We start from the raw sequence: 25,294 nt of genomic DNA on the forward strand, positions 1-25,294 counted from the left end.
CATCACAACCCTGGAGCGGATTGTTTGAAAGCATATACCGAGACCACCTCTTCAAGGAAGAATTGACATTAAAATTAAATGACTTTTGCAACCAACGACTTGCTCTAATAATCCCTCGCTATCGAAGCACTACAGTGGATGACACAGGACTAAGATGTCGTCACGTTTTCACTTCTTTGTCAAAGGAGATAACGTTTTTCTGAAACACGCTCTGTAGAGCAGTTTGTTCGTTTAGGGCAGGGGTGGGCAATCTGGGTTCTGGAGGGCCGCAGCTCTGCAGAGTTTAGCTCCAACCAGCTCCAACAAACCTGATCCAGCTAATCAAGAGTTTAAGGATCTGGACCTGGGAGTCAGGAATGAGTTTGTACTATGATGTTACCCAGCATGCATTGCTACATGAAGTTTTATTTTGTTGATTGTCACCAATGTTGAGCTTCATAAACTGATTCTTCATGTCTTTCACCTCAAAGATGACTTCATATATTGCATACAAAAGTTATGCAGAATGATTAAATATGTTCAAGGGTTGTGCTTCATCAATCACATTATTAGATCACTACATAAAAAGCTCATGAATCTCTGGAACCCTATAAAGCTCATTATTCATCAACACACCAATTGCGCTTCTACAGTTTCAAGAGCACTACAAAAACATACACTGATCACAGCAATGGTGGTTTCTGATGGTGAATGTTTATAATCAAAGTAATCTTTACCTGAGAAGTTCTAATGAAAGCTTCAGATAATTGTGTTTAACTTTTACATGACAGCTCCTTCAAAATGAACTCTCATTTCTGAGTGAAAATTGAGTAAATCACAAATCAAGTAAATCCTACTTCACATAGTGTAAGTGAAACACCTGATTCAATCATCAGCTTGATAGTGTGTTCATTAGAGAAACATTTCAAACATCCTGTCCGTAGACTGATGAGTTGAATGAGGTGTTTTATATAGAGACACATGTAAAACATTCTGGGAGTGGAGGCCTGAGGACCAGGATTGGGAAACACTGATCCAGAAGGTCTTGATTAGCTGGATCAGGTGATTAAATGAGGGTTGGACTAAACTCTGCAGAGCTGTGGCCTCCATGACCAGGATTGCCCACCCCTGGTTTAGGGCTACTGCAGAAACAACATAGCGAATTACATGCATGGGGACCTATGCTGTATGTAGATAGTTTTGTGGATTGACCACCTAATGCCTATTCTTTAAAAGTCTTAACCACTTCAGCACTCTGATCAGCGAGTCGGAGTCATCAAATGTCTTTCTACCATTTATTTATGTACAGGGTTTCAACATATAGCATATGCATATGCTGCTGTTACTGAACTTTTCAATGGATTTATCCAAAAGTAATCAAATAAAATACCTCAAAGTAACCTCGCTTTGAATTTATCAAGATCATGTTGTAAGTGTTTCTCAGCAGTTTAAGAACAGAAAGTCGGCAGAAAGTCTCGTGTTCTGAAGAAGAGGGAAGTTCGCACTCTCTCACTTTGTTTATTGGCTTTCACAGCACGTTCACTCACAGTTCATGAGTCTCTGACATATGATTTGAACGAGTCTATTAAAATAAAGTTGAAATTAGATGTGTTGAAATCACTCTTTGGAAAACATAAAGCTCGATATTACTTTGACCTTTTTGCCACATGTTGTTTGTTTTAAAACCCACTGGTTCAGGTGCAAAAGCCACACACACAGTAAATGATGGAGTCAGAGAACGTCTATCACAACACAGCAGCTCCTTCAAGCCGAAAAGATATCTCCACTGATAAGGACACAGTAGAGACCTATTTGAAGCCTAAATTATATTTCATTTCAGTTGCAAAATCCTTTCATCTAGAGTTGATCTATAAAATATGCCCTCATTTAAAAGCTGAGTTAATAAGTTTATTCCAAAGTTCACTTCTTCAGTCATTAAGAAAAGCTTGTGGATTGATTTGTCTGACGCAGCACATCTGGGCGTCATGAAATGGGTGGATTGTACACCAAACTGTAAAGCGTGACTGAACATCACACGTCTGTTTTTAAAGCAAGCTCTTATCTTGAGAAAAACAAAGTGCATATAGACGGATACGTTCATTGTGTGCATACATAGAGACTTACACTGGAGTGATGGAAATGGACAGACTTCAGCCAGACATCAAATATGAGTACTGCGACAGACCAGGAGAAGATCTAGAAGGGAATGAAGAAAACGATGAGAAAACGCTATCTCAGCTCTGGAGCAGCATCAAAGCCACGGTTCAGAAATACAGTAAGAAACCATTTTATTGTACTTTACTCTGTGTCGTTATTTCGGTTTATTTAGAAACGTCTGAACTTCACCTGTTTACAGACTGTTATTTAAGTTTGTTATTTTGTATTTGTTTTCTTCTGTTTAACAGGAAGTAGAGGTTTCATGTTGAGTGCCGCGTGTCTAGGGCTTATTTGCGTTTTCTCCATTCTAGTGCTGCAAATCCAGATAAAAGCAGAGAGCGACATGAAGTCGTGTCAGAAGAACGTTCTTCAAGAATTTAACGAAACAATAAACCTGTTGAGGGTCAGTTATAGTCGATTATCAACTGAGAAAGATCAACTCCAGAACGACTGCAGAACAGACAGAGAATTAAAACTGAGTTACTTGAACAGAGTCGAAAAATTGAACAAAACTATTAACGACATACAGGAGAGCTATAGTCGATTAACAACAGAGAAAGATCAACTCCAGAACGACTGCAGCTCGGACAGAGAACTAAAACTGAGTTACGTGAACAAAGTCGAAGAGTTGAACAAAACTATCAATGACAATCAAGTGAGTTACAGTCGATTAACAACAGAGAAAGATCAACTCCAGAACAGATTCAACTCCATCGAGGCCGAACTGAAGAAGAGGAACTCTGAAAAAGGTTTGTAGAAATTACTTGTGTTTTGTGTTTTTTAACTTGAATTTTAAATTATATTTTTTTATGACAGGATATAGCTTTATCAATGACAAGAAGACCTGGACTGAGAGCAGACAGTTCTGCAGGGATCGTGGTGGAGATCTGGTTGTTATCAACAGTGTTGAGGAGCAGGTAGAGTCTTGTGTGTGTTTTATTGGAGAGATATGAGAGGAACTTTATTATATTATTTGTTATGTACACACAGAGATACATATCTTCAGTTTTCAAGGAAGGTGTGTGGATTGGTTTGTCTGATATAGACAATGAAGGGGTCATGAAATGGGTGGATAACTCGGCTCTAACCAAGCAGTAAGCAAACGATCACATGTTTTTCACATTGTTACCTCTTCAATGATGTGATTTTTCTTCCGATAGGAGCATATTATGATCATGATCTGAATCATTTATTTATGTGCTATTCAGGTTTTGGGTGCAAGGTGAACCGAATGATGACCGTGGAAAGGAGGACTGTGTCGAACTGAATCCTAAAAAACCCAATGAGAAGAACTGGAATGATATTCCTTGTTCAGAAAAAAGAAAATGGATTTGTGAGAATTAGGTTTCATCTTTTCTTTGTGACACTGCCTTCGCTTTTATTTGAGTGTTGTTTTGTATTTGCATTAGTTGCTTGCTTATAGACATTTTTAGCTTTTAAAATATTTTCAACTACCTTCTATGCTGTAATCTTTGTTGTGTAGTGCCATGTGCTGTAGAGTGGATGTTGAGATCAAAATTGTCTATAAGACATTGATATTATATTTAATTTCTAAAGATATAGCTGTGAGGAGTAGGTTAAAATGTAAGTCTTTGTTCCAGTTTAATACACAAATCAGTCACTGGTGACTTGCAACGAACAGTACTGTGTGACGTCTTCACTCCGAGCTCTTGTCGCTGTATCTACGTCCTTCTGTCAATAAAGTATTTCCACCATACACCCTAAATATGCTTCAATAAAATTTAAATCCCGGCGCTAGTCATTCGGCAGTTTTATGGAATATTCTATTCTGATTGGTCAGTTGCAGCATCCAGTGGTCTAACCTTTCTCAATGCACATCGCATCTCCGTCATCATTTATAATATTCATGATTCTTTGAATATTTATTATAAAGTAAGACTTCAAGAGCTTAACATACACCCACAAAACAGATCTTCACATGTTGCTATCGATCCTTTTAAGACGTTCTTTATAACAGGTTATTTAATCAAATATTCATCATAAGATAGTTACTGTGTGTTTTTCTGTGTTTGTATGTTTCAAACAGAGATGCTTGTCTTTATATCTTTTGCTGTATTGTGCCAGTAAGAAAAATCAGGAAGTCCTTTCAAATATGGCTCCACCGTACCCATATATACTCAACTTTATAAAATATAAACAATATGTAGTTTAATATAACATCAATTATCTGTTTAATTAGTCACAATTATCATGGAATCAATATTTCTAGAGGTATTGTGCTCATTCTAGTCCACTGTCTGTCAAATCTCACAACATCAAACATTAGGAGTGACATAAAGTCAACCAACAGGAATGTGAAAGACTGACAGCATGACCAGACACATGAAAACTTTGATAAAAATCCAGGTTATCGCCGAAATAAACATTTTTGAACTTTGCTTACACACTTTAAATTTAAATATTAAAGTTGTATTACTTAAACGTGAATCTGAACTTGTTTTTCTGAGATCTTAAAAAAAACACAGAGCATCTTATTATTCTGCTATTTTCACCTGTTTCTCCAGTTTTCATTTTCTGCAAATAAATGCTAATAGAAACAATAATTTTATTTGAAATTTGGGAGACTTATGTCACTAGTTCACAGAATTAACCAAAACGAAGTTTAACCTAAACAAATCTTATAAACAGTAAATTCAGGGAAACAGTTTTTGAATTTTTTAATGTTCTCTTGACTTTTTCTGGAGCTGTTTATTAATATGTTTGTGCAACTTTAGTGTAAGTAAAATATCTCAGAGTAACATCACTTCAGTTCATGTTTTTAGTTTATCTCAGCAATTTTAGCAATGAACAGTGTTTTGCTGAGAAGGGAAGTTTGTACTTTCTCAAGTTCACTTGCGTTTACTAGCAGTAACACACTTCTTTATCATTCCAATCCCTCATCCTTTTGATTACTTTGTAGAGTTGATGGTTAATGGAAATGGAACCAATAATAACTTTGTATATTTTTGAAAAATTTCCGGGACATCCGCTGTTGAACAGTAAAGAAGACATCTTGAAGAATGTAGGAAAGCACACCATTCTGGGCCAACCATTTAAATGTTTCCTACTATGGCAGTCAATGATGTCCTAGAAATGCTGGATGTTCAATACAGAACACATTTATTTGTGAGCATTAACTCATTGTTATTAATCTGGCTACTCATATAATATGACGGTTTACGGTTCACTGTGAGTTATGTATGTCGACTTCAATTGTTTTCACCTTGTTAAAACTCTTCTAAAACAAATACTATATTAGTATATAATAGTATATTAGTATAATCTTGTATTACTATACAAGACTTACTTATATAAAATCTTAATTGAATGTTATTTGGTGAACATTTTTGTATATATTTTTTCACTAGGGCAGTTAGCCCTAAAATAAAAATTCTGTCATCAGTTACTCACCCTTAGATTGTTCCAGAGCTGAATACATTTCTTTGATTTGCTGACCAAACAAGAAGAATTTGAAAGAATATCAGATCTCATTCCACATTTACTGCCATAGTCGGGAAAATAAATACTATGGGAGTCATTGGGGGTGAGATTTGAAATTCTCCAAATATCTTCTTGTGTCTTTCTTGTGAGTAATTGATGATTTTTATTTTTGGGGTGAATTATCACTTTAAGTACTTAAAGTGTACTTTCCCAACGAAATACTGGTAACTATACACCAAGTACACTGAAAGTGCAGATTAAATTTTTTGGCTCATGTCTAAGCAGCTAAAATATGTCTGATGAGAGCTATTTTAACTATAAACAAATGATAAAATGCTGCCATATAGAGATTAATTGGAAAGGTACATGTGTAACATTTATATTCATGTACAATAAAGGGTGATGGGGTGGAGGAGGGATATTGCAAAAATTTAGAGTGAAGGATCTAAAGCTTCTTACCTATTTAAAGAGTTTGCTCTTGATTTGATGGGACGGGAGACATAACGGCTGGCAGCTGCGTAATCATTTGCACTTGCTACTCCTGAACTTTGGTAATAAAACATCAAATTGCTTAAAAATGAATGTGAACTTGTTTTCTTTGCAGTGTTTGAGATCTGAAAAAATACAGAGCATCAACGTATTCCGTTATTTTCACCTGTTTCTCCAGTTTTCATTTTGTTGCAAATAAATGCAAATAGAAAACAATATTTTTATTTGAAATTTGGGAGAAGTATTGTCAGCAGTTTGGAGATCTTAATAATCTATTTCTGTTATGCTGTATTTGCCATTAAGATAAATCAGGAAGATCTTTAAAAGATATTTGATGATAAAGTAAAATAAAAGTATTGTCAGTAGTTTGGAGAATTAACCTAAACAAAATTTAACCTAAAGAAATCCTATAAACAGTCAATTAAGGGAAACAGTTTTTGATTTGGGGAATGTTTTTGATTTTTTTCTGCAGCTGCGTTTGAATATGTTTGTGCAACTTGTATGAACCTTCAGTGTATGTAAAATAATAGATTAAAATATCTCAGAGTAGTCTCACTTCAGCTCATGATTTCAGTTTATCTCAGCAATTTTACCAATGAACAGTGTTTTGCTGACAAGGGACGTTTGTACTTTTTCATGTTCTTTGGCTTTTACTGGCAGTCCCACACTTTATGATCATTTAAATCCTTTGTCTTGCAGATTTGATCGTAAATAAAAATGGAACCAATAATAACATCATTTCAACTGGTATGTCTTAAAAGAAAAACGGCAAAAAAGGCAGTTTTTTTTATTTCTGGGACATCGTTGTCTGCGACAGTAGGAAAATTATGATATAATTTTTTGTTCTGTTAAACACAAAAGAAGACATCTTGAAGAATGTTGGAAAGCACACCGTTCTAGGCCAAGCATTTAACTTTTTTCTACTATTGCAGTCAATGTTGTCCTAGAAATGTCAGTTGCTTACATTCTTCTAAATATCTTCTTTGTGTTCATTAGAACAAAGAATTTTATAAATGTTTGGAACAACTTGAGAGTGAGCTGATGATGACGTATTTTCATTTTTGAGTGAACTATGTCCTTAACTTTTATTTAACCTGTGATTTTCCCCTAACTTCTTTTCTCAGACACGTGGTGTTGTGTTCTGATGGTCAGCAGGACTGTATGTAAATTGTTCGAGAATAGGCTTATAAAATCCATTGGTTCATGTGCTGAAGCTCACAGTTCTGAATGCACTGAATGATGGAGTCAGAAAACATCACTGAAAACAGGAACACTGAACAGAAGAACGACAGCAGCGTCTTTGACAGAGACCTGAGCAGTGATGAGATCACCACCAATAAGGATGCAGCTGACAACCCTATACTCTGCATGAACTTTATCCAGAGGGAAGCCGTTAATTACAGTAAGAAAGGAATCTTCTTGGGCATCTTTTTTGCATTATATATACTCTTTTATATGTAGGCAATATGGAAACGTATAGTTTTAATACGTTTCAGTTGCAATTCTTGGTTTTTGCAGTTGTATTTAGAATATGTTTAACGGTTGTTCATCTGTTGTTTTTTCCCCGTGTGACAGGAAGAAAGAAATATTGTATGCTGATCACAGTGTTACTCGGGCTCATCTTTGTTTTACTGGTGATTGCCGTTGTAGTGCAACACAAAAAACTCTCAACAGAGAGCGATCTGATGAAGATGAGCTACATGAACTTGGAATACAGTGAAGCTTTGAGCAGCCTGGAGATGAATTACAGCCGTCTGAATGGTGAGAGAGAAGAACTACAGATAAACCTCACCTATACGATCCAGAAGACACTGCAGTTGGAGGCCGAGCTGAAGAAGTGGAATTCAGAAAAAGGTTTCTCTTATATATAAATATAAAAATGACATTTATTAGTTATGGCTTTTTTGCTCATTCCTGTATTTGTCTGGAAAGGGTTAGGCTGGTATTTCATATCCAGAGAGAAGAAGAACTGGACTGAAAGCAGACAGCACTGCAGGGATCGTGGTGGAGATCTGGTCATCATCCACACTGAAGAAGAACAGGTAGATTTTTAGCTTTGTGAGCTTTTCAAGTGTTTAGTACTGCTGCACTAAAGGAGGCATAGAAATAAAGAATTATGGATCTGGTTTTTCTTTATACACGCAGATGCTTGTATCTTCTATCACCAAGGAGCGTAACTGGATTGGTTTGTCTTATAATGAGAATGAGAGTGTCTTAAAATGGGTGGATGGTACGCCACTGGATTTAGGGTGAGTTCCAAAACTGACCGTAAACCTGTGTAAATGACTTTCTAGAGCTTAATGTTTTCTCTTATTAAATGTATAATTTCATTCTTTGTGGAAACAGAGTATAATAAAATCTGAAAACATTTATTCAGGTTTTGGGTTCAAGGTGAACCGAACGGCTTGGGCAGAAGTGAGAACTGTATTGAAATGTTGCCTTCCTCGCAACCCAAAAATAACTGGAATGATGCAGTATGTTCAATACAGAACACATTTATTTGTGAGCATTAACTCATTCTTATTAATCTTTCTACTCATATAATATGACGGTTTACTGTTCACTGTGAGTTATGTATGTCGACTGCAATTGTTTTCACCTTGTTAAAACTCTTCTAAAACAAATACTATATTAGATTATAATTTTTTTGTAAAAGCATCTGTTAGGTGAACATTCATACTTTTGTTATGTCAGGTTGGGGTTCAAATGGTTTTTGTTTTTCATGTTACACATTGAAAGAGATCCATTAATACAGTGTCTGTCCAAATCAAATGTTTGTTGATTTATTTGAAGGTATTGGCTTGTTTAAATATTGTTTTGCTATGTATGTAAAGGTACAGATAATACTTTTGGTACATGAATGAGACTGTGTGTTTCATTAAAATGCAATTACATAAATTCTTTCAGTAGATTTTTGATGTCAAGGTTTTGCAAAACTGATAGAAATCATCTTGGATAAAAAAGTGGCTTCTGTATTTAAGTGATAGCAGATCTCCATTATCCAGTTACTGTGTTCTAACACTGAACCTAATCTTAACCCATGTTAAAGGGACACCCTAGTAAAAAACTATTCATTTAAAATGCATTTATTTCATACTTTGAATAGTTTAAATGTATTAACATATTTACTGACATGACTTACTTATATAAAATTATAATTGAAAGTTATTTCTACATATTAAGCCTTTCTTTTAATAAAAATGTGTTCTACTGTTACTTTTGAAAAGGATTTCGAATGCAAGATATTTAAAGTGAACCTGAAGCTTACTTAAAATAGTTCCACTTTAGCACAATCAAATACACTTAAATTGATCTTATGTTGGTCTTCAGCACTATTTCTGCCCAATAAAGTATATTAAGGACAAAATTAGTTGTTCCAATTTAGCAGACTATGAGATTACCAATTTAGTAAACCACAAATACATTCGCTGTGATTTCATTAAATATATAAGATGTAAATGGATTTGCAGAATACTTAGCATGAAATAAATGTATTTTAATTACATTTTTCTATATATTTTTTCACTAGGGCAGTTAGCCCTAAAATACAAATTCAGTCATCAGTTACTCACCCTTAGATTGTTCCGAACCTGAATACATTTCTTTGTTTAGCTGAACACATAAGAAGAATTTAAAAGCATGTCAGATCTCATTCCACATTTACTGCCATAGTCGGGAAAATAAATACTGGAGAGATATGAGAGGAAATGATATTTTTATTTGTCATGTATAGATACATATCTTCAGTTGTCAAGGAAGGTGTGTGGATTGGTTTTTCTATAGACAACGAAGGGTCTTGAAATAGGTGGATAACTTTCTATTTACAATAAAAATATGAACATGTTATTAAATATAACAACAAAAAGCTTTTTAATTGGTCACAATTGTCAACAATGTATACATGTGTAAGTTTATATATCCTGCGACTGCACTCCCACAAAATACCACATTTTCATGGAATCATCATTTCTAGAAGTATTGTGCTCATTCCAGTCGAGTATCTTGGCTGTTGTTTTACAAGTCCATAGAGGCACACTTTCATCACTTTTCAGATGTTTTAGCGATTGCAGAGAGTTCGATCCAAATAATGGTTCGTATGACAGGACTTAAAAAAAATGGGTGATTTTATTTACAGGTCCAGAGGTGAAATCCAAACAAAGGAGCACAATGGAAAATAAACACCGAAAGCGAAAAGAGAGAACAATACTGTTCACTGTGAATGGAATTGTGAGGCCAGTTAAATGGCCGAAGCCACAGTCAGCACACGCTCACAACCCCTGGCAGCCATTTTAAGGTCATAGCTCCTCCCCTTCCTGGAACCTACCAGTGCTTAATACAATAATAGCATTTCTATGTTAATCCAATAAACACATATATAAAGTGTAATACGAAACAAATTCACAGAGAAAAATATACAAAGGCTTCACTGGAACCATGTTTGCACTGACAAGATATTCTGACACATTTACATCTTAAATCAGTTTGTGATGTCATCAAGTGCTGGCAGGTAGACTGTGTAGTGCAACGTATGTATGAGATATGTGTGTACATATATGTACAGTCTCATACTCACAGGATTACTTCATGACAAGGTGATAAAGGTTCAGAACATTGATCAGCTTTGAGTTGACTAAATGTATTTGAAGGAATGTGACACACTCAACTGTGCAGTTGTTAATGCCGGTATTGTATTTAAGTGTATAAACCACGTGCTTTTTAAAGTTGGCAAACATCTGAATTATGTTGTTACCTTTATAATGATGTGATGTTTTTGTTTCTGAATGACATGGATTCAGGTTTTGGGGGCAAGGTGAACCGAATGATGAGAATGGAAAGGAGGACTGTATCAAAGTGAATTCTGAAAGACCCACCGAGTAGAAAGATCTTATGTTCCGAGAAATGAAACAATGAATTTGTGAGAGTTAGGTTTCATCTTTTCTTTGAGACACTTGTTTCACTTTCATAGTAGTATTGTTTTGTATTAGCATTAGTTGCTTATAGACATTTTTACCTTTTAAATTCGTTGCAACTAAATTCTAGATCAAATCTTTCATGCAGTCACCGTTGATCCAGAATGCTTTAAAATAAACAATGTCAAAACCTAACCTAGTATATGACTTTCACATCACTGAATCTATATTCCTTTAGTATTTACACCATTTCCACACACTTTTCAAACATTCACACTTTCTGTTCCTCTTAGTTGCGGATTTCAGCAGAAACACCTGACAGCAGCCACAGCGACTCATCCCGATAAACATGAACAGATGCTTTGTGAAACTTTCTTTCTCGTTTCTCCTTTTTACTTCTATCCTCCAAACTTAGCATCATATACTGCATCAAAAACGGTTATATCTTGACGATTAAACTGGTCTTTTACAGTGATGGAAGTGGAGAACATTTATTCCAACATTCAGGACAATTACTGCAACAGACCAGGAGATCAGGACAGAGATGTTAATGAGAAAACTCTTCCTGTGGAGCTCATGAACAGCAGCACCAAAGCCACAAATCAGAATTACAGTAAGACAATTTTTCATTCTTGAAATATATGTAAAATTGTGTTCCTGTAAAAAGTCATTATTGAATCTGAATTCCATTTGACAGGAAGGAGATGTCTCGCGCTGAGCGCCTTGTGTTTTGGACTCTTATGCGTTTTCCTAGTGGTCACCGTTCTTGTGCTGCAAATCCAGATCAGTACTGAGAGAAACATGAAGTTGAGTTGCAAGAACACGCTCATGGAGTTTAATGAGACAATAAACGACATACAGGCCAATTACAGTCAACTGACTACTGAGAAAGATCAACTCCAGCACAGATTCAACTCTCTAGAGGCCGAACTGAAGAAGAGGAATTCTGAGAGAAGTTTGTAGAAAATACTTTAATTTTCACGATTCAGCAGTAAAGATTTTGTAAAGATGTGAAGATGTTGGTGTGTGACAGGATACCACTTTAGCGATGAGAGGAAGAGCTGGTCTGAGAGCAGACAGGTCTGCAGGGACCGTGGTGGAGATCTGGTTGTTATCAATAACATCGAGGAGCAGGTACTGTGTGTGTGTAGGGTGTGTGTTCATGTATGTGCGTGCGTTTGAGTTTACTCCTCGTTGGGGACAATTGCTCTAAGCTAAATACGATGCACACACACAGCTCTTTAGGTACAAATTGTGTTCTACAATCATCATTGATCATTTCCATTCGCAAAGCTGTGTTTGTGTGTGTTAAAGACTGACAGGATGTTTTGTTTGTTTATACAAACAGAGGTACTTATCTTCAGTCATTAAGGAGAGCACGTGGATTGGTTTGTCTGATATCGATAAGGAAGGCTCCATGAAATGGGTGGATAATTCGCCACTTAAGGCAATGTAAGTACCAAAACAGTGTCAGAAAATCACTGCAAATGCATTCATTCATATTAACTGTATGTCTTGAGTTGTTTTTTGATTGTGAAAAACAAAATAGTTTAGACTGTGAGTGATGAAGAATCTGATGTCATGTCATTCAGGTTTTGGATCCCTGGTGAACCAAATAACGCACATGGAATTGAGGACTGTGTTCAGATTGTGTCTTCATATTCACCTGATAACAGCTGGAATGATCAACCCTGCACAGAGAAGAGACGATGGATTTGTGAGAATTAGATCATTTCTGCATGCATATTCTTCAGACTAACTGTTTAAAGTTGACCGTGAGAGACAGGGGCTATTTGTCACAACACTCTTAAAAATAAAGGTGCTTAAAAAGTTCTTCACAGCAATGCCATAGAAGAACCATTTTGGTTCCACAAAGAACAATCTATATTTTGTGAAACAGAAAGTTTCTTCAGATGTCAAAGGTTCTTAATGGAACCGAAAGGTTCTTCTAAGCAATCTGAAGCACTTTTTTTGTGAGTGAAGAGTTTGCTTACTATTAAGGTCAAAACTCTGTAAGCGCTCAAGAAATTATTAAGTCACATGTTTGTAATATCATGTCTTGCTTGAAAAATGGACACAATAAAAGGAACACTGTGAAATAATCTATTGTTGTGTTTTTGTCAAGTGTGTGCCTGTACAAAGTTTTCCTTATAATATTCACTTATAGCAAAATAGTTAATGAATACATTCCCAGTATATACATTTCTTATTTTATTAGTATGTGCTGATTTAGTGTTTTTTTTCCTTTACTCTGGTAAGTTTATTCAAAGTTTGCAATGGTGTTTGTTTTCATATTGTGACTTAAGTAAATCAACTTCTCGAATGAAAAAAGTATGGGACGGGACATCATTTTATCCTGCAGGAATAGACTGTCATTGAACAGTCAACATAGTTGACCCCCGTGCCATGACATGCGTCACACAGAGAACCAGACTAGAAGGAATGACAATGGTCAGTTTTGATTTCATGGTGACCTGAAATGCATGTTTAAAAAAATGTTTCATAAAACAATTACTATAAACTTTTTCAATTTATTCATACAAAAACATTAGGTCACCTCTGGTCAGTATAAACAAATAACCATCCAAATTTAAAGGTGTGGTGACAACATCAACCAGCAGAGGCCGATGGCACAATGTAACCAGCTTTTTCAAGTGGTAGGAGTCAGACCAATTCTCAATTTCGCAGTGTCACTCAAAGCGGTGTGTATTCATTTTAATTTAATTTATGAATGCAATATTCTTGCATCTAAAACTGTACAGCATGTTACTAGCAACAACAAGATTGTGGGTTCAGTTTCAGTAGAGTAGAATCAAAACAATTTCACGTGTACAATGTTCAGTTCTGTGGACTTTTAGTTTGTATTGATTTCCTGTTCCTGTTGTAGTCTGTTGTAGTTATTTTGTTCTTGGTTACCTATTGATTGTTTCCACAGATTCTGGAGACCAGTCTATATAAACCCCAGTGTTTCATTTGGCATTTGTTGGTTATTGTTTTATGTCATATGGATCGCCTTGCTTTTTTTATGTGCATTTTATTCTTTTATCTATTTGTGAAATTAACTAGAACCGCTTGCATTTGGATTCAATCCCTGCATCCTCAGCACGACAGATACCTGAAATTAAGTTGTAAATTGCTTTGGTAAAAATCAGTTGCCAAGTGCATTTAGATTTTTTTAAAGCGGGTGTAACACAGAGTTTCTGCATATCACCTATTAATCTTGAGTACCTATTGAGTAGTATTGCATACTTTGTATCGCCGTAGTATTTAGTTTGATCACATTCAGAAAAGATAGAGACAGCTTTACGATTGTTTCCGAAAAAATATGGCGCGTACGGGGGGAGGGGTAGGCTGAACCAAAGGCTTTCACTCACCGCATGTCCGGCATCTTTGAGCGCTGGGGCGGCGCCATATATCAGTTTCAAATGATTTCCAAATCCAGCGTTATATCCACCATTTATATAACATTCATCACCCAGATGCAGTGAACAAGCAAACACCTGAACTTCGCAAACATATGCCCCCTCTCTCTCTCCTGCACACAAGTGACGTCTGCGCATGCTCCTTCTCCTGCTCTCCTTACTGCCGTGTGGGCGTGCCGCGTGCTTTTCCGGGATAACTGTCCAATAACTGTCCCAAACCAGATTAGACAAATAATTGATTAAAAAACAAGCTATTTCTTATTATTTGGCCATTATTTGGCTATTTCTTATTATTGGGGCAATTGTGGCCTGAAGGTTACCGGTTCGATTGTCAGGGCGGGTGGGTAACGCCTGAGGCGATCTTGAGCAAGGCACCTTACCCCTACTTGCTCCCCGGGCGCTGCACTGATAGATGCCCACTGCTCTGGGTGTACGTGTACTCTCTGGATAGGTTAAAAGCTGAGGTCACATTTCGGGTGTGGGTCACCATGCCTGACAAATAGGCCACTTTCGTTTTCATTATCAATGAATGTTTTTCCAGTTCATTTAAAGCTCTAAAGTATTTCAAGGTTTTATTTTGTGGAAGAGGGGCATTTGAATATTGTTGAATACAGTGAGGGGCCTTAGAGTCAAAAAGACTAAAAAGTTGTGTTTCGGACGCCAGCATAACACAGCTTGAACCAATTTTGGCGTCCTTGCTGGTCCACACCGGTCCTTTTGGCAACAGTCTAAACAAGCTTTGAGTTAACCACATGTGTTTGAATGAACGTGATCTTGACTGTGACGTTGTAAAAGTCGGTGCTGTATCTAAGTATATAAAACCACATCCTGTTTAATGTTCTCACTGTATAAAACACAGCACTCCTCATTATAAAAACCACACATCACCTCCAAACATTCTGAGCGGATAATGGAAATAGTGCGCAATGTTCAAAACAGAAGTGCAACTAGAAACACATTTGGACCTGAGACAGAGAATCAGAAACAGACTGGAGCTCAAAACAGAGGTAAGTTGAAGAAGACTTGTGTCACATGTTACTAGAAGTTGATGAAATGTTACTGTACTATTCGTGAACATTAGATTACAATTGATTTTTTATAATACGGATAACATTAATATTTGCTTTATTTCATCATGAAAAGGAAGAAGGAGATGGTTCATGCGAATCACAGTGTGTCTTCTGCTCATCTGTGTTTTTCTGCTGGTCACCTTCATACTGTTATATAACCAGCTCAAAACAGAGAGAGATCAGATGAAGAACAAAGTTGAAGAAAAGAGTAAAGATCTGAACAGCCTCAACATCAAATGCAAACGTCTGATAGAAGAACTACAGAAAAACCTCACATCTGTGAGTCTGAAGAAACTGGAGTTAGAGACAAACTACCGCCATTTGACAGATGAGAGAGATCAGCTACAGACAAGCCTCACCTTTATGAGTCGAAGTTTGCTGGAGTTTGAGACCGAAAAGAAAAGGAAGAGATGTCAAAAAGGTTTCATCCTCATATTTATCGCTGCACATACACTCTTAAAAACGATGTATTAATTATGAACACACAGTTTGTGTCATTTTAACACATTTTTGTGCTGATTTTGTGTTAAATAAATTAAAAGGGACTGCTTGATATAGTTTTATTTGACATATATGTATAATCTGTATTTTTCATATATATTTTTTTATTCTGTGTTGGTGTTATTTGTATGCATGGGTCTGGGAGTAGCGCAATTTCAATTCTCTATATGTATGTCCTTTAGATGTGGCAGAATTGACAATGAAGCAGACTTTGACCTTTGACTTTAAAAGTGACACAAACTGTGTTCTCCCAGAAGTAACATATATGTGTTCGGTTAACTGAAAGTCAAGTTAAAATTGTATTTTGCAAAAATGCAAAGTGTTTCTTTCTTTCTTACTTTCTTCAAATGCTTCAGTGTGGAAAGAGTCCGACAGGTATTTTATATCCAATGAAGAGAAGAGCTGGTCTGACAGCAGACGGTTCTGCAAGGATTGTGGCGCAGATCTGGTCATTATCAACACTGAAGAAGAACAGGTAGAGTTTGTGTGAGTGTGGCAGAGAATAAAAGTGTATGTAATAATGAATTTTAATATATAATCATTGAACAGTAATTTTCCATTTTTATTAAATTTACGTGTATTCATTTAGCGGATGCTTGTAGCCAAAGGGAATAATCAACAATTTGTTTCAAGAGCCCACACTGTACATAAAGTCAGAAAGAGATGAAGCTGTTAGAATAGAAAAAGTCATTTTTGACTTGAGGAAAAAAGATAAGAAACGTATTTTTCACAGAGAGAAAATAGAGAGGTCAATTCCCTTTAATGTAAATTGACACAGTAGAGAACAAAGAATAACTCAACAGTCTTAAACATGCTCATCTAAATCGTCATCACATCCAATCTTTAACAGAAGTTGAGCTTCACGTAACTGAAAACATTTCTCAGGGAAATGCAAGCAAGCGTGTTTAACATTAACTTTGAATATTTTTACTAATACAATAATACTTTTAACACATTTATATTAACTTGCACATTATTCGCTGTAAATAAACAGCCGTAAAACATCACAGAAGTAAAAAATGCTAATTTGCTAATTAAACATTGTTCTAGTATAATTGTTGAACATTTCAATTTAGTTTGTGGTGTGTGGTTATTTCTATTATATATGCTGCCTTGTATTTGATATTTTTACATTGAATATTTCCTGTTAATTTTCCCTGTTTATACGCACACACAGAAACACATATCTTCAATTGTGGAAGGGAGAGTCTGGATTGGTTTGTCTGATACAGAGAATGAAGGCAACATGACATGGGTGGATAATACACCACTGACTAAAGGGTAAGCAAACAATCGCATGTCTTTTTGTTGTGTTTCATTGTTTCTAACTACATACTGTTAATGATCGCTTTCAGGTTTTGGAATAAAGGTGAGCCGAATAACGTGGGAGATGAGGACTGTGTTGAATTCATGAGCTCATCAGAACCTGTGCTGGACAACTGGAATGATCTTTCATGCTCAGTTGAGCGAAAATGGATCTGTGAGAATCAGGGTTGATTCTTTTTTTTTGAAGTGGTATCAAAATACTTTTTATTTTGAGCAGTTGTAATGGGATCATTGTTTTGTGCTAATATCAGTTTCTGATGTCTGACTTTTAAAACAGCTCAATTATTTTGTATGTGGAAATGTTATTGTACCATAAATGTTGTTTTATAATGTAAAATTTACAAAAATACGAGTGAAGGTTTGCGTGTTTATACAATAGTATATGTGTTTGTGTGTGAGGAATAGAGGTCTTAAAATCTGTTCTCGGGCTTACATACATGCTCGCACAGCATCCCCTCCCCGCCCCCTAAACACACACACAGATTCGTACATCAGTTTAATCTCCTTTTTTTATTTTAATAAAGTGGTCAACTAAAATCCCAGCTGTAAATTATTGAGTTCAGATGACTTTACAATATTCCGTATAGGGGAAAAATAAACATTAAAATGTTTACATTTGTCTGTTCCTTATTTTTAGAAATCAATAACATGAGAAAATTCAAAGTACTAGACAATTTTAAACTGATAAATAATTTTATTTTTTACAGTAAGAGAATGCGTTATGAGTAAATGAAATATTACCAGAATGAAGTGATATATTTTTTTTACTTGCACAGAAGATTACTGGAGCTGATACACCGTACACCCATGTCTGAGATCTTTAGATAAAATCAGCGGAAAGTGAAATTAGTGTTAAAACGTAATACAGGAAAGGAGACCTGAAAGAGACTCATATCATTTTACATTTGCATGATACAAATTTTCTGCACAAAAATACAACTGAAATAAATTGACACTGTGCTGCCATACTGTTTAAATTGTATTTTTACTGTCACAAAATTATTTAATGAACCTATCCCATTTGTAAATAAAACTCTTGTCTGATGACTATACATGTTTAAAAGTGTGTGTTTTTTCTTTTAGTTCTTGTGTGATTACATTTTTATACATTTAGTATTTTTTTATTCAAATGGCTGTTTTTAAAAATAATTTTGTAGAAAAATATTCCTAACTGCAACTGAATTTATCCAATAGTAAAAATGAAAACATTCTGAGTTTTTTTATTTTTACCGGGTCTGTGAATGTATAAATAGGCCTACTGAATTTGACTTTAAAATATCGTTGCACAAACAATAACTGCATTGTTGATAAACCTTTCATCTCTAACACTACTGCTATTATTTTATTTTCTTAACGCAGATTTATTCTAAAAGAAATAAAACTTGAATCTTTCCATTCATCCTACACTTCATCCAATCATGATTCACACAATCACCAGTAATATAAAAACGGTATAAAGGTGATTCTGAAATCTGATTGATCTGATGATAGGTTATGGATGTGAACAAATGTATTTAGTTCTTGCATCAATTCCTTTATTTGATTTAATGCGTTTATACATATTTTGTGTATTAAGTTATTCAAATGTTTGTTCTATCTTTGTTACAACAGATTTGGACAGAGTTTCATGTCACTGAAAAATAAAATGTGTGTATCTCTAGGCAGTGAGTTATGCCAGTACTGTGTGGAAGTTAATGAAACCACATCCTGTTTGTCACACAGCACTCTTCATAAGACCACCGATCATCTCTGAAATAAATAGAGCAAATAATGGAAATAATGCGCTGTATGCAAAACAGAAGTGCTGCTAGAAACACATTTGGACCTCAGACACAGACACAGAACTGGACTGAAACTAAAAACACCAGTAAGGAGAAGACTTCATTTTTGAATCTTAACTGGTATCTGTCACGGAAACTTGCTTGTTACTTTATATAATGTTTTGATCATTTTCTGTATTTTTTTACCAATAGGTTATAGTATACTTGATTTTATTCTTCATTTCTTATAATATGTTATTTATTTCTCTTTGACAGGAAGGAGATGGTTCGTGCCGATCACATTATGTCTTCTGCTCATCTATGTTCTTCTGGTGGTCACCCTCATACTGCTCTATATAAGTCACAAAACAGAGAGAGATATGTTGAAGATGACATATATGGAGATTATTCAAGAATACAATGAAACTCTGAACAGCATGAAAGTGAATTGCAGTCATGTGACTGATGAGAGAGAAGAACTACAGGAAAACTTCAACTCAATGAGTCAGAAGAACATGGAGTTAGAGACCAGGCTGAAGAAGAGTCTTCATAAAGGGACGTTCAGGTATTTTGTATCTAATGAGAAGAAGAGCTGGACTGACAGCAGACAGTTCTGCAGGGATCTTGGTGCAGATCTGGTAATCATAAATACTGAAGAAGAACAGGTAGAGTTTGTGTGTTTTCAAATAAAAATATAAAATGTCTTCATTTCCATGTATTTAACATCGACTATGCATACATACAGAAATACATATCTTCAATCATTAAGGAGGACACATGGATTGGTTTGTCTAATACAGACAACAAGGAAGTCATGAAATGGGTGGATAATTCATCACCCAATGTAACGTAAGTACCAAAAGAGTGTCAGGAGTGTATTTATTTGTTAGAACTTCAATTGTTTTGTTATTTTATGCTTATTACATGTTATTCAGGTTTTGGGGGTTTGATGAACCAAGAAACAAATATGAATACTGTGTTCAGATTCTGTATTATTATCGACCTGAACAAAAATGGAGGAATCAACACTGCACAGAGGAGAGACGATGGATTTGTGAGAAATAGATGTTATCTGCATTATTCCTAAGAATCCTCTTACTCTACATGTGTATAATGTTTAATGCTTACAGGCCGGGGCTAGTTGTCACAAGAGTTATATCTCAATCCTTTTTAGGAACTCCGTAACAAAGCGAAACTGATATTCTATAATCATATATTCTTAATTCTTTTGCATTTTTGTGTTAATTTGCTGTGCACATTCGAGCTGATTTTTGGAAGGATTCATTATGAAAATTTATCATATAGTGTGACATCATCACTATTGAGGCATGTGATCAAATGGTGAAACTCTCTCTCTCACTTTAAATAAAAACATTTATTTTGGGGATTAATTGCCCTTAAACAGTCAGTATAGTCCCAAACCCCCTTGTCAAAATGTTCATTGTGCAAAGAACAGAAAACAAAAATAGACGTTTGAATTCATGGAGACTAAATGTGTGGGTTTTATAAATGTGAGGCAATTGCTATAATTTTACATTGCTGATTCTCTAAAATATGTTTTTCAACTTTCTCAATACAAACAAGTTACTATCCAAAAATAGTTTTACATTTTTATTTCTTGGGTCTCAATGCTAAATAATTATTTTATTGTTACTCTAAATCCAGAACACTTCATTCAAATAAGAAATGTTAAATGATTTTTGATGAGCCAAATAATGCATATGAAAATTAAAACCTCTTTATACTTTTTCTATGGTCTCCATTATGGTGTAGTTACATCATTAACCAGCAGGGGACTGTGTAACGATGATCAAAACTAGATTAGAGATTAGACTTTTTCAGAAAATGGTTACAGCGCCCCCTAACATCAAATTATGTGAATGAATTGTGGAGAAAGTTCATGAAAATCATAATGGTGACTTCAAACAAAACACAATATCTGACTGACGAGAAAGATCATGAACAGAAAACATCAACTCTATGAGTTTGGAGAAACTTGAAATGTTGACTTGTCAAGTTGTTTTAGTTAAAAAAAAATTATAGCGTGTTTGGGTAATATGTGTAAGTGTGAAATAGATTTAAGTCTCACAATCACTGAAGACTTTATCATCTCTCACCATCCGCTGGGGTTTCACCTCTGGCCCTAAACCTTGTGGTACACAGTACCACAGTTTCCACCCTCTCTGAGATCTTGAGATTAAATCAGCGGAAATCTAAATTGATGCTTAAACGTGAAACAGGAAGCCGGGAGAGCTGAAAGAGACTCATGTCACTTTAGATGATTTCATTTCTGCTTATAATTACTGTTAAAATCAATTGAGGAGAGCTGTTACATCTACCAAGTAGGTTATTGTGCATTTAAAATATTATTAGTTTTTAGTCAAACAGAGACAGGGTTAGCTTTATGTTGACTAAACCTAGGAGAGTGTCTGAGGCCAGTACTCTATGTGTAAGTTAATGAAACCACATCCTGTTAAAAGTTGTCAATGTATAAAACACAGCGTTCATCATTATAAAGAGCACAGATCATCTCTGAACATATAATGAATTCACAGGGTGTTTATGAAAGTATGCCACAGAAAGGCCTCTTTGAACAGACACTGCATTGTGTCTGACATGTGTTTTTCTCACTAGGCATCAAACACCTTTTTTTAATCAGTGTGTTAAACAATGGCCAATCACTTTATGCGGACAGTCGTGGCCTAATGGTTACAGAGTCGAACTTGTGATCAGAGGTTGCCGGTTTGATTCTCATGGCCGACTGGTAATGACTGAGGTGCTCTTGAGCAAAACACCTTACCCCTACTTGCTCCCCGTGTGCTGCAGTAATAGCTGCCCAGACTGTAGTGTTTTTCTGTACATGGTAAAACTTAAACCACATCCACCAAAGGTTGGTGATGTATTAAAACAGTACCTGTCAATCTAAAGACAACAGATCATCTCTGGACATACCAAGCACACAATGGAATTAGAGGAAATGTATGCAAATATCCAAGACAGAAATGCAAACCAGAACCGGTCCAAAGCTCAAAACAGAAAAGGCTAATTTCATTGAATTATGTAGCATAGTGTCTATTTAGGCCAGCGTTTTGCAAACCTGGGCTTGGAGGGCCAGCAGAGTTCTGCTCCAACCTGCGTAAACACACCTACCTGCAGGTTTCCACTGTGCCTATTAGAAGCTTGATTAGCTGCTTTTGGTGTTTAATTTGGCTTCGAGCGAAACTCTGCAGGACACCCGGATGCGTTCCACTTCACTTTAAGACAGCCCCTTGCAAACTTCCCTAAGCACATCCCAATAGGGGAAACCCCGCCGCCATTTTGATGTGCGCTCCACTTCGTGAAGTGGACGAAGGAAGTTTAAAGGAGTCATTCGCCGGAAGTACGTGTTTTTCTTTGTCTGTGGTGTGTTATAAGTTGCCCGTGTATGTATTAGACACGTGAAATTACAGCTCGTTGAGTGATTTGACAAAGATCGCCAAGTATATAAGCAAGTAAGGTGGGCATACATGTCAGTACAAATGCATTGAAACCCGATGTTCCAAATATGGTAAGAGGCGTTACATTTCCGACACACGTTTGCAGTTTTCGACCAATCACTAAGCACTGGTAAACTGGCCAATCATAGCACACCTCGCTTTTTAGAGCGATGAGCTTTGTAAGAGAGGTGGAGCTAAGAGGAGATACAAACATGCACTGTATGTGGAAAATACAGTGTTTTTAACCTTAAATCGTGTCTACACATTATAATACATGTAAAGCAAACAATAGTATTCATTTTAGCCGCGTAAAATAACCATTTTAAATCGACAGGCCCCGACTCGCTCAAGTTTGACCTCATTTGTAAACTTCAAGCAGCTCCATGTCCCTAAATTCAACTAGGCTGTGACGTCATAGCAGATCGCACAAGTGTGGTGTATGGTGTATTCATTTTTTGTCAATAAGCGCATATTAGGGCAGGGTGTATTATATTAATTATGTTAATATTTAATTGCATAATTCTCGTATCTAGCTTAGCCTATGCTTACAGTCAAAGTTTTTTACTACTGACGTTTTGATTTTTATTGTTCTCTGATGGCTTATACAGCGGTCTATATTTTTTATTTTCTACAACAGTGTATGTATATTGAATGTTACAATGTGCCAGTCGCAAGTCGATGGAGACTCATGATTTTACATTGAAGGATGCACCATACAATACAGAACTTCTATTATGTGGTCATTGGAACAATGTCACTTTATCCACCATTCTCTATACGTTGTGTCAGTTTGTAATCTTTTCATTACAAGCTTTCTGTCTGTTTCTAGTCTGCTTTCCAATCCCAAACTATTGTTTATTTGGACAGAGGGGGAGCTTGAGACAGAGCCTGCAAGCATGCTTTGCTTGAGAGTCAGCAAGACCGGTTTACAAGGAAACTTTGCAAGCATAAAAGAGAAGTAAAAAAACTGTGAAGACCAGTTAAACTAGACACTGCATCTAACATGTTTTACTCTCATCATTCGCATGAATCAAACTTCTGCTTTTACAAACAGACTGGTAAACCGCATCCTTATGTTAAAAAGAAGCGATCTCATGCAGACAGAATCTCACTTTAGAATAATCTCAATACATTTATTCACATGATTGAAACATGGAACCAAAACAAGCCAACATAACAGACCACTGCACAGAGACATTTAGTTAATAAAGAAACTCATGTGACCTGTGAAAACAGAACTCTGTACATGTAGGCCAACACAATACACTTGGCTATATTTGACGCTAGTGAGTTCTTCTGCACAGTGGGTATGAGGTCAGAATGTAAAGGTCCAGTGCATAATTTTAGTAGTATTCAGAATTTTGAGTGGAGTGGAGTGTGCCGTTTGTCGCAATTCGTAACCTTGCCACTAAATTTAACTTACTGGACCTTTAACTTTAACTACATGGAGATGGTGGTCTAGTGGGTTAAACCACGGAACTGGTAAATCAGAAGGTTGCTGGTTCGATCCCAGCAGCCACCACCAGTGTGTCCTTGAGCAAGACACTTTACTCCATGTTGCTCCATGCGACAGTAAGTCGCTTTGGATAAAAGCGTCTGCCAAATGACTGAAAAAAAAAAAAAAAAAACTTGGTAAAACCACATCCTGATAGATATGTTGCCTCTGTATGAAACACGAAGTACTCATTATTTTAAAGAGCACAGATCATTTCTGAACATACAGAGCAAATAATGGAAATGGAGGGCATTTATGGAAATATTGACCACACAATTGGATCTGGGACACAGAGTCAGAAGCGGACTGAAGCTCAAAACAGCAGTAAGCGGGAGTTAAAGTTTGAAGCTGAACTTGTGTTGCAGTTGTGTTACTTTATGTACTATTCTGATCATTTAAGATGATTTTGAATTTTAGTTGAATGCTTTTTTTAATATAAGGTTAATCATCATTTTGTGGGGTTTTGTTTGTTTGACAGGAAGATGGCTTGTGTGGATCACAGTGGGTCTGGGTGTCATCTGTATTCTTCTGGCCATCGCTCTCATACTGCTGTATATTCATCTCACAGCAGAGAGAGATCAGATGAAGACGACAAATATGCACATAGCTGAAAAATACAATAAAGCTCTGAACAGTCTGGAGGTGAATTACAGCCGTCTGACCGATGAGAGAGAAGAACTAAAGAAAAACCTCAACTATGTGAGCGCTAAGAAACTGGAGCTGGAAGACGAGCTAAAGACGAGGAATTCTCAAAAATGTCTTTTTTGTTTTTTTTCTAATGTTTTTTTTATTCAAGACTTAAGGCAAAAACCTCAAACACATTTTATGAAAGTTAAAAAAGAAATTAACACGTGTCCTAACCAAATGCGATGTGACGGCATGACAAAGGTATCTTTTCCATGTGTGACGGTATATATATATACTAGTGGTGGGCATAGATTAATTTTTTTAATCTAGATTAATCTTGGAATTAATCTAGATTAATCTAGATTAAAATGGCTCATTTGAATTCTGCCGAAGGCATTCAGAATATGCGTGCTACCCAAATAATGACTAAAAGTAAGTCTTTGAGAACGGGTTTCTCAAGCCAGGTGGCGCATTAGACCAGGGGCTCATCTACTGTTTCCAAGATGCATCACAAACTGCTTGAGAAAGCTGTTCTACTATGATAATTGCTGATTTAAATTAAATTATGTTCAAAAAGATGAACTTGTGTTTACTTCCGCATTAGCTAATGGATGATTTTGCGTTTAGGTGGTACTTGAGAC

At 35.9% G+C, this 25,294-nt stretch overlaps 4 protein-coding genes across 6 annotated transcripts; all 4 read left to right on the plus strand.

Moving 5' to 3' along the window:
* The first annotated feature begins 2,111 nt into the window (after window positions 1–2,111).
* LOC130435341 (CD209 antigen-like protein C) lies at window positions 2,112–4,578 on the plus strand. 2 transcript variants are annotated; one of them, XM_056765902.1, is made up of 5 exons: window positions 2,112–2,254; window positions 2,385–2,885; window positions 2,953–3,053; window positions 3,127–3,230; window positions 3,345–4,578. In XM_056765902.1, exons 1-5 carry the CDS (start codon window positions 2,113–2,115, stop codon window positions 3,478–3,480), a joined length of 984 nt encoding a protein of 327 aa, XP_056621880.1. In that variant the 5' UTR covers window position 2,112; the 3' UTR covers window positions 3,481–4,578. The 2 variants fall into 2 exon arrangements, with proteins under 2 accessions (XP_056621880.1, XP_056621888.1); XM_056765910.1 differs by having other exon boundaries at window positions 2,448–2,885.
* A 2,521-nt stretch (window positions 4,579–7,099) lies between these two features.
* On the plus strand, window positions 7,100–9,234 carry LOC130411490 (CD209 antigen-like protein E). The gene is made up of 5 exons (XM_056736153.1): window positions 7,100–7,468; window positions 7,642–7,920; window positions 7,999–8,108; window positions 8,212–8,315; window positions 8,444–9,234. The coding sequence occupies exons 1-5, from the start codon at window positions 7,303–7,305 to the stop codon at window positions 8,577–8,579; spliced, it is 795 nt and encodes a 264-aa protein (XP_056592131.1). The 5' UTR covers window positions 7,100–7,302; the 3' UTR covers window positions 8,580–9,234.
* A 2,216-nt stretch (window positions 9,235–11,450) lies between these two features.
* On the plus strand, window positions 11,451–17,830 carry LOC130436000 (secretory phospholipase A2 receptor-like). Its single transcript, XM_056766898.1, has 11 exons — window positions 11,451–11,589; window positions 11,674–11,931; window positions 12,010–12,110; window positions 12,325–12,428; window positions 12,569–12,693; window positions 14,714–14,849; window positions 15,338–15,405; window positions 15,542–15,889; window positions 16,326–16,444; window positions 17,147–17,250; window positions 17,325–17,830. Exons 1-11 carry the CDS (start codon window positions 11,451–11,453, stop codon window positions 17,464–17,466), a joined length of 1,644 nt encoding a protein of 547 aa, XP_056622876.1. The 3' UTR covers window positions 17,467–17,830.
* Window positions 17,831–19,035: 1,205 nt separating this feature from the next.
* On the plus strand, window positions 19,036–25,125 carry LOC130413300 (C-type lectin domain family 4 member A-like). 2 transcript variants are annotated; one of them, XM_056738395.1, is made up of 4 exons: window positions 19,036–19,162; window positions 19,332–19,720; window positions 19,801–19,904; window positions 24,505–25,125. In XM_056738395.1, exons 1-4 carry the CDS (start codon window positions 19,066–19,068, stop codon window positions 24,635–24,637), a joined length of 723 nt encoding a protein of 240 aa, XP_056594373.1. In that variant the 5' UTR covers window positions 19,036–19,065; the 3' UTR covers window positions 24,638–25,125. The 2 variants fall into 2 exon arrangements, with proteins under 2 accessions (XP_056594373.1, XP_056594382.1); XM_056738404.1 differs by lacking the exon at window positions 24,505–25,125 and adding an exon at window positions 19,991–20,670.
* The last annotated feature ends 169 nt before the right edge of the window (window positions 25,126–25,294 follow it).

The sequence above is a fragment of the Triplophysa dalaica genome, chromosome 2 (genome assembly GCF_015846415.1).
Source record: "Triplophysa dalaica isolate WHDGS20190420 chromosome 2, ASM1584641v1, whole genome shotgun sequence".
Taxonomy (NCBI): Eukaryota; Metazoa; Chordata; class Actinopteri; order Cypriniformes; family Nemacheilidae; genus Triplophysa; species Triplophysa dalaica.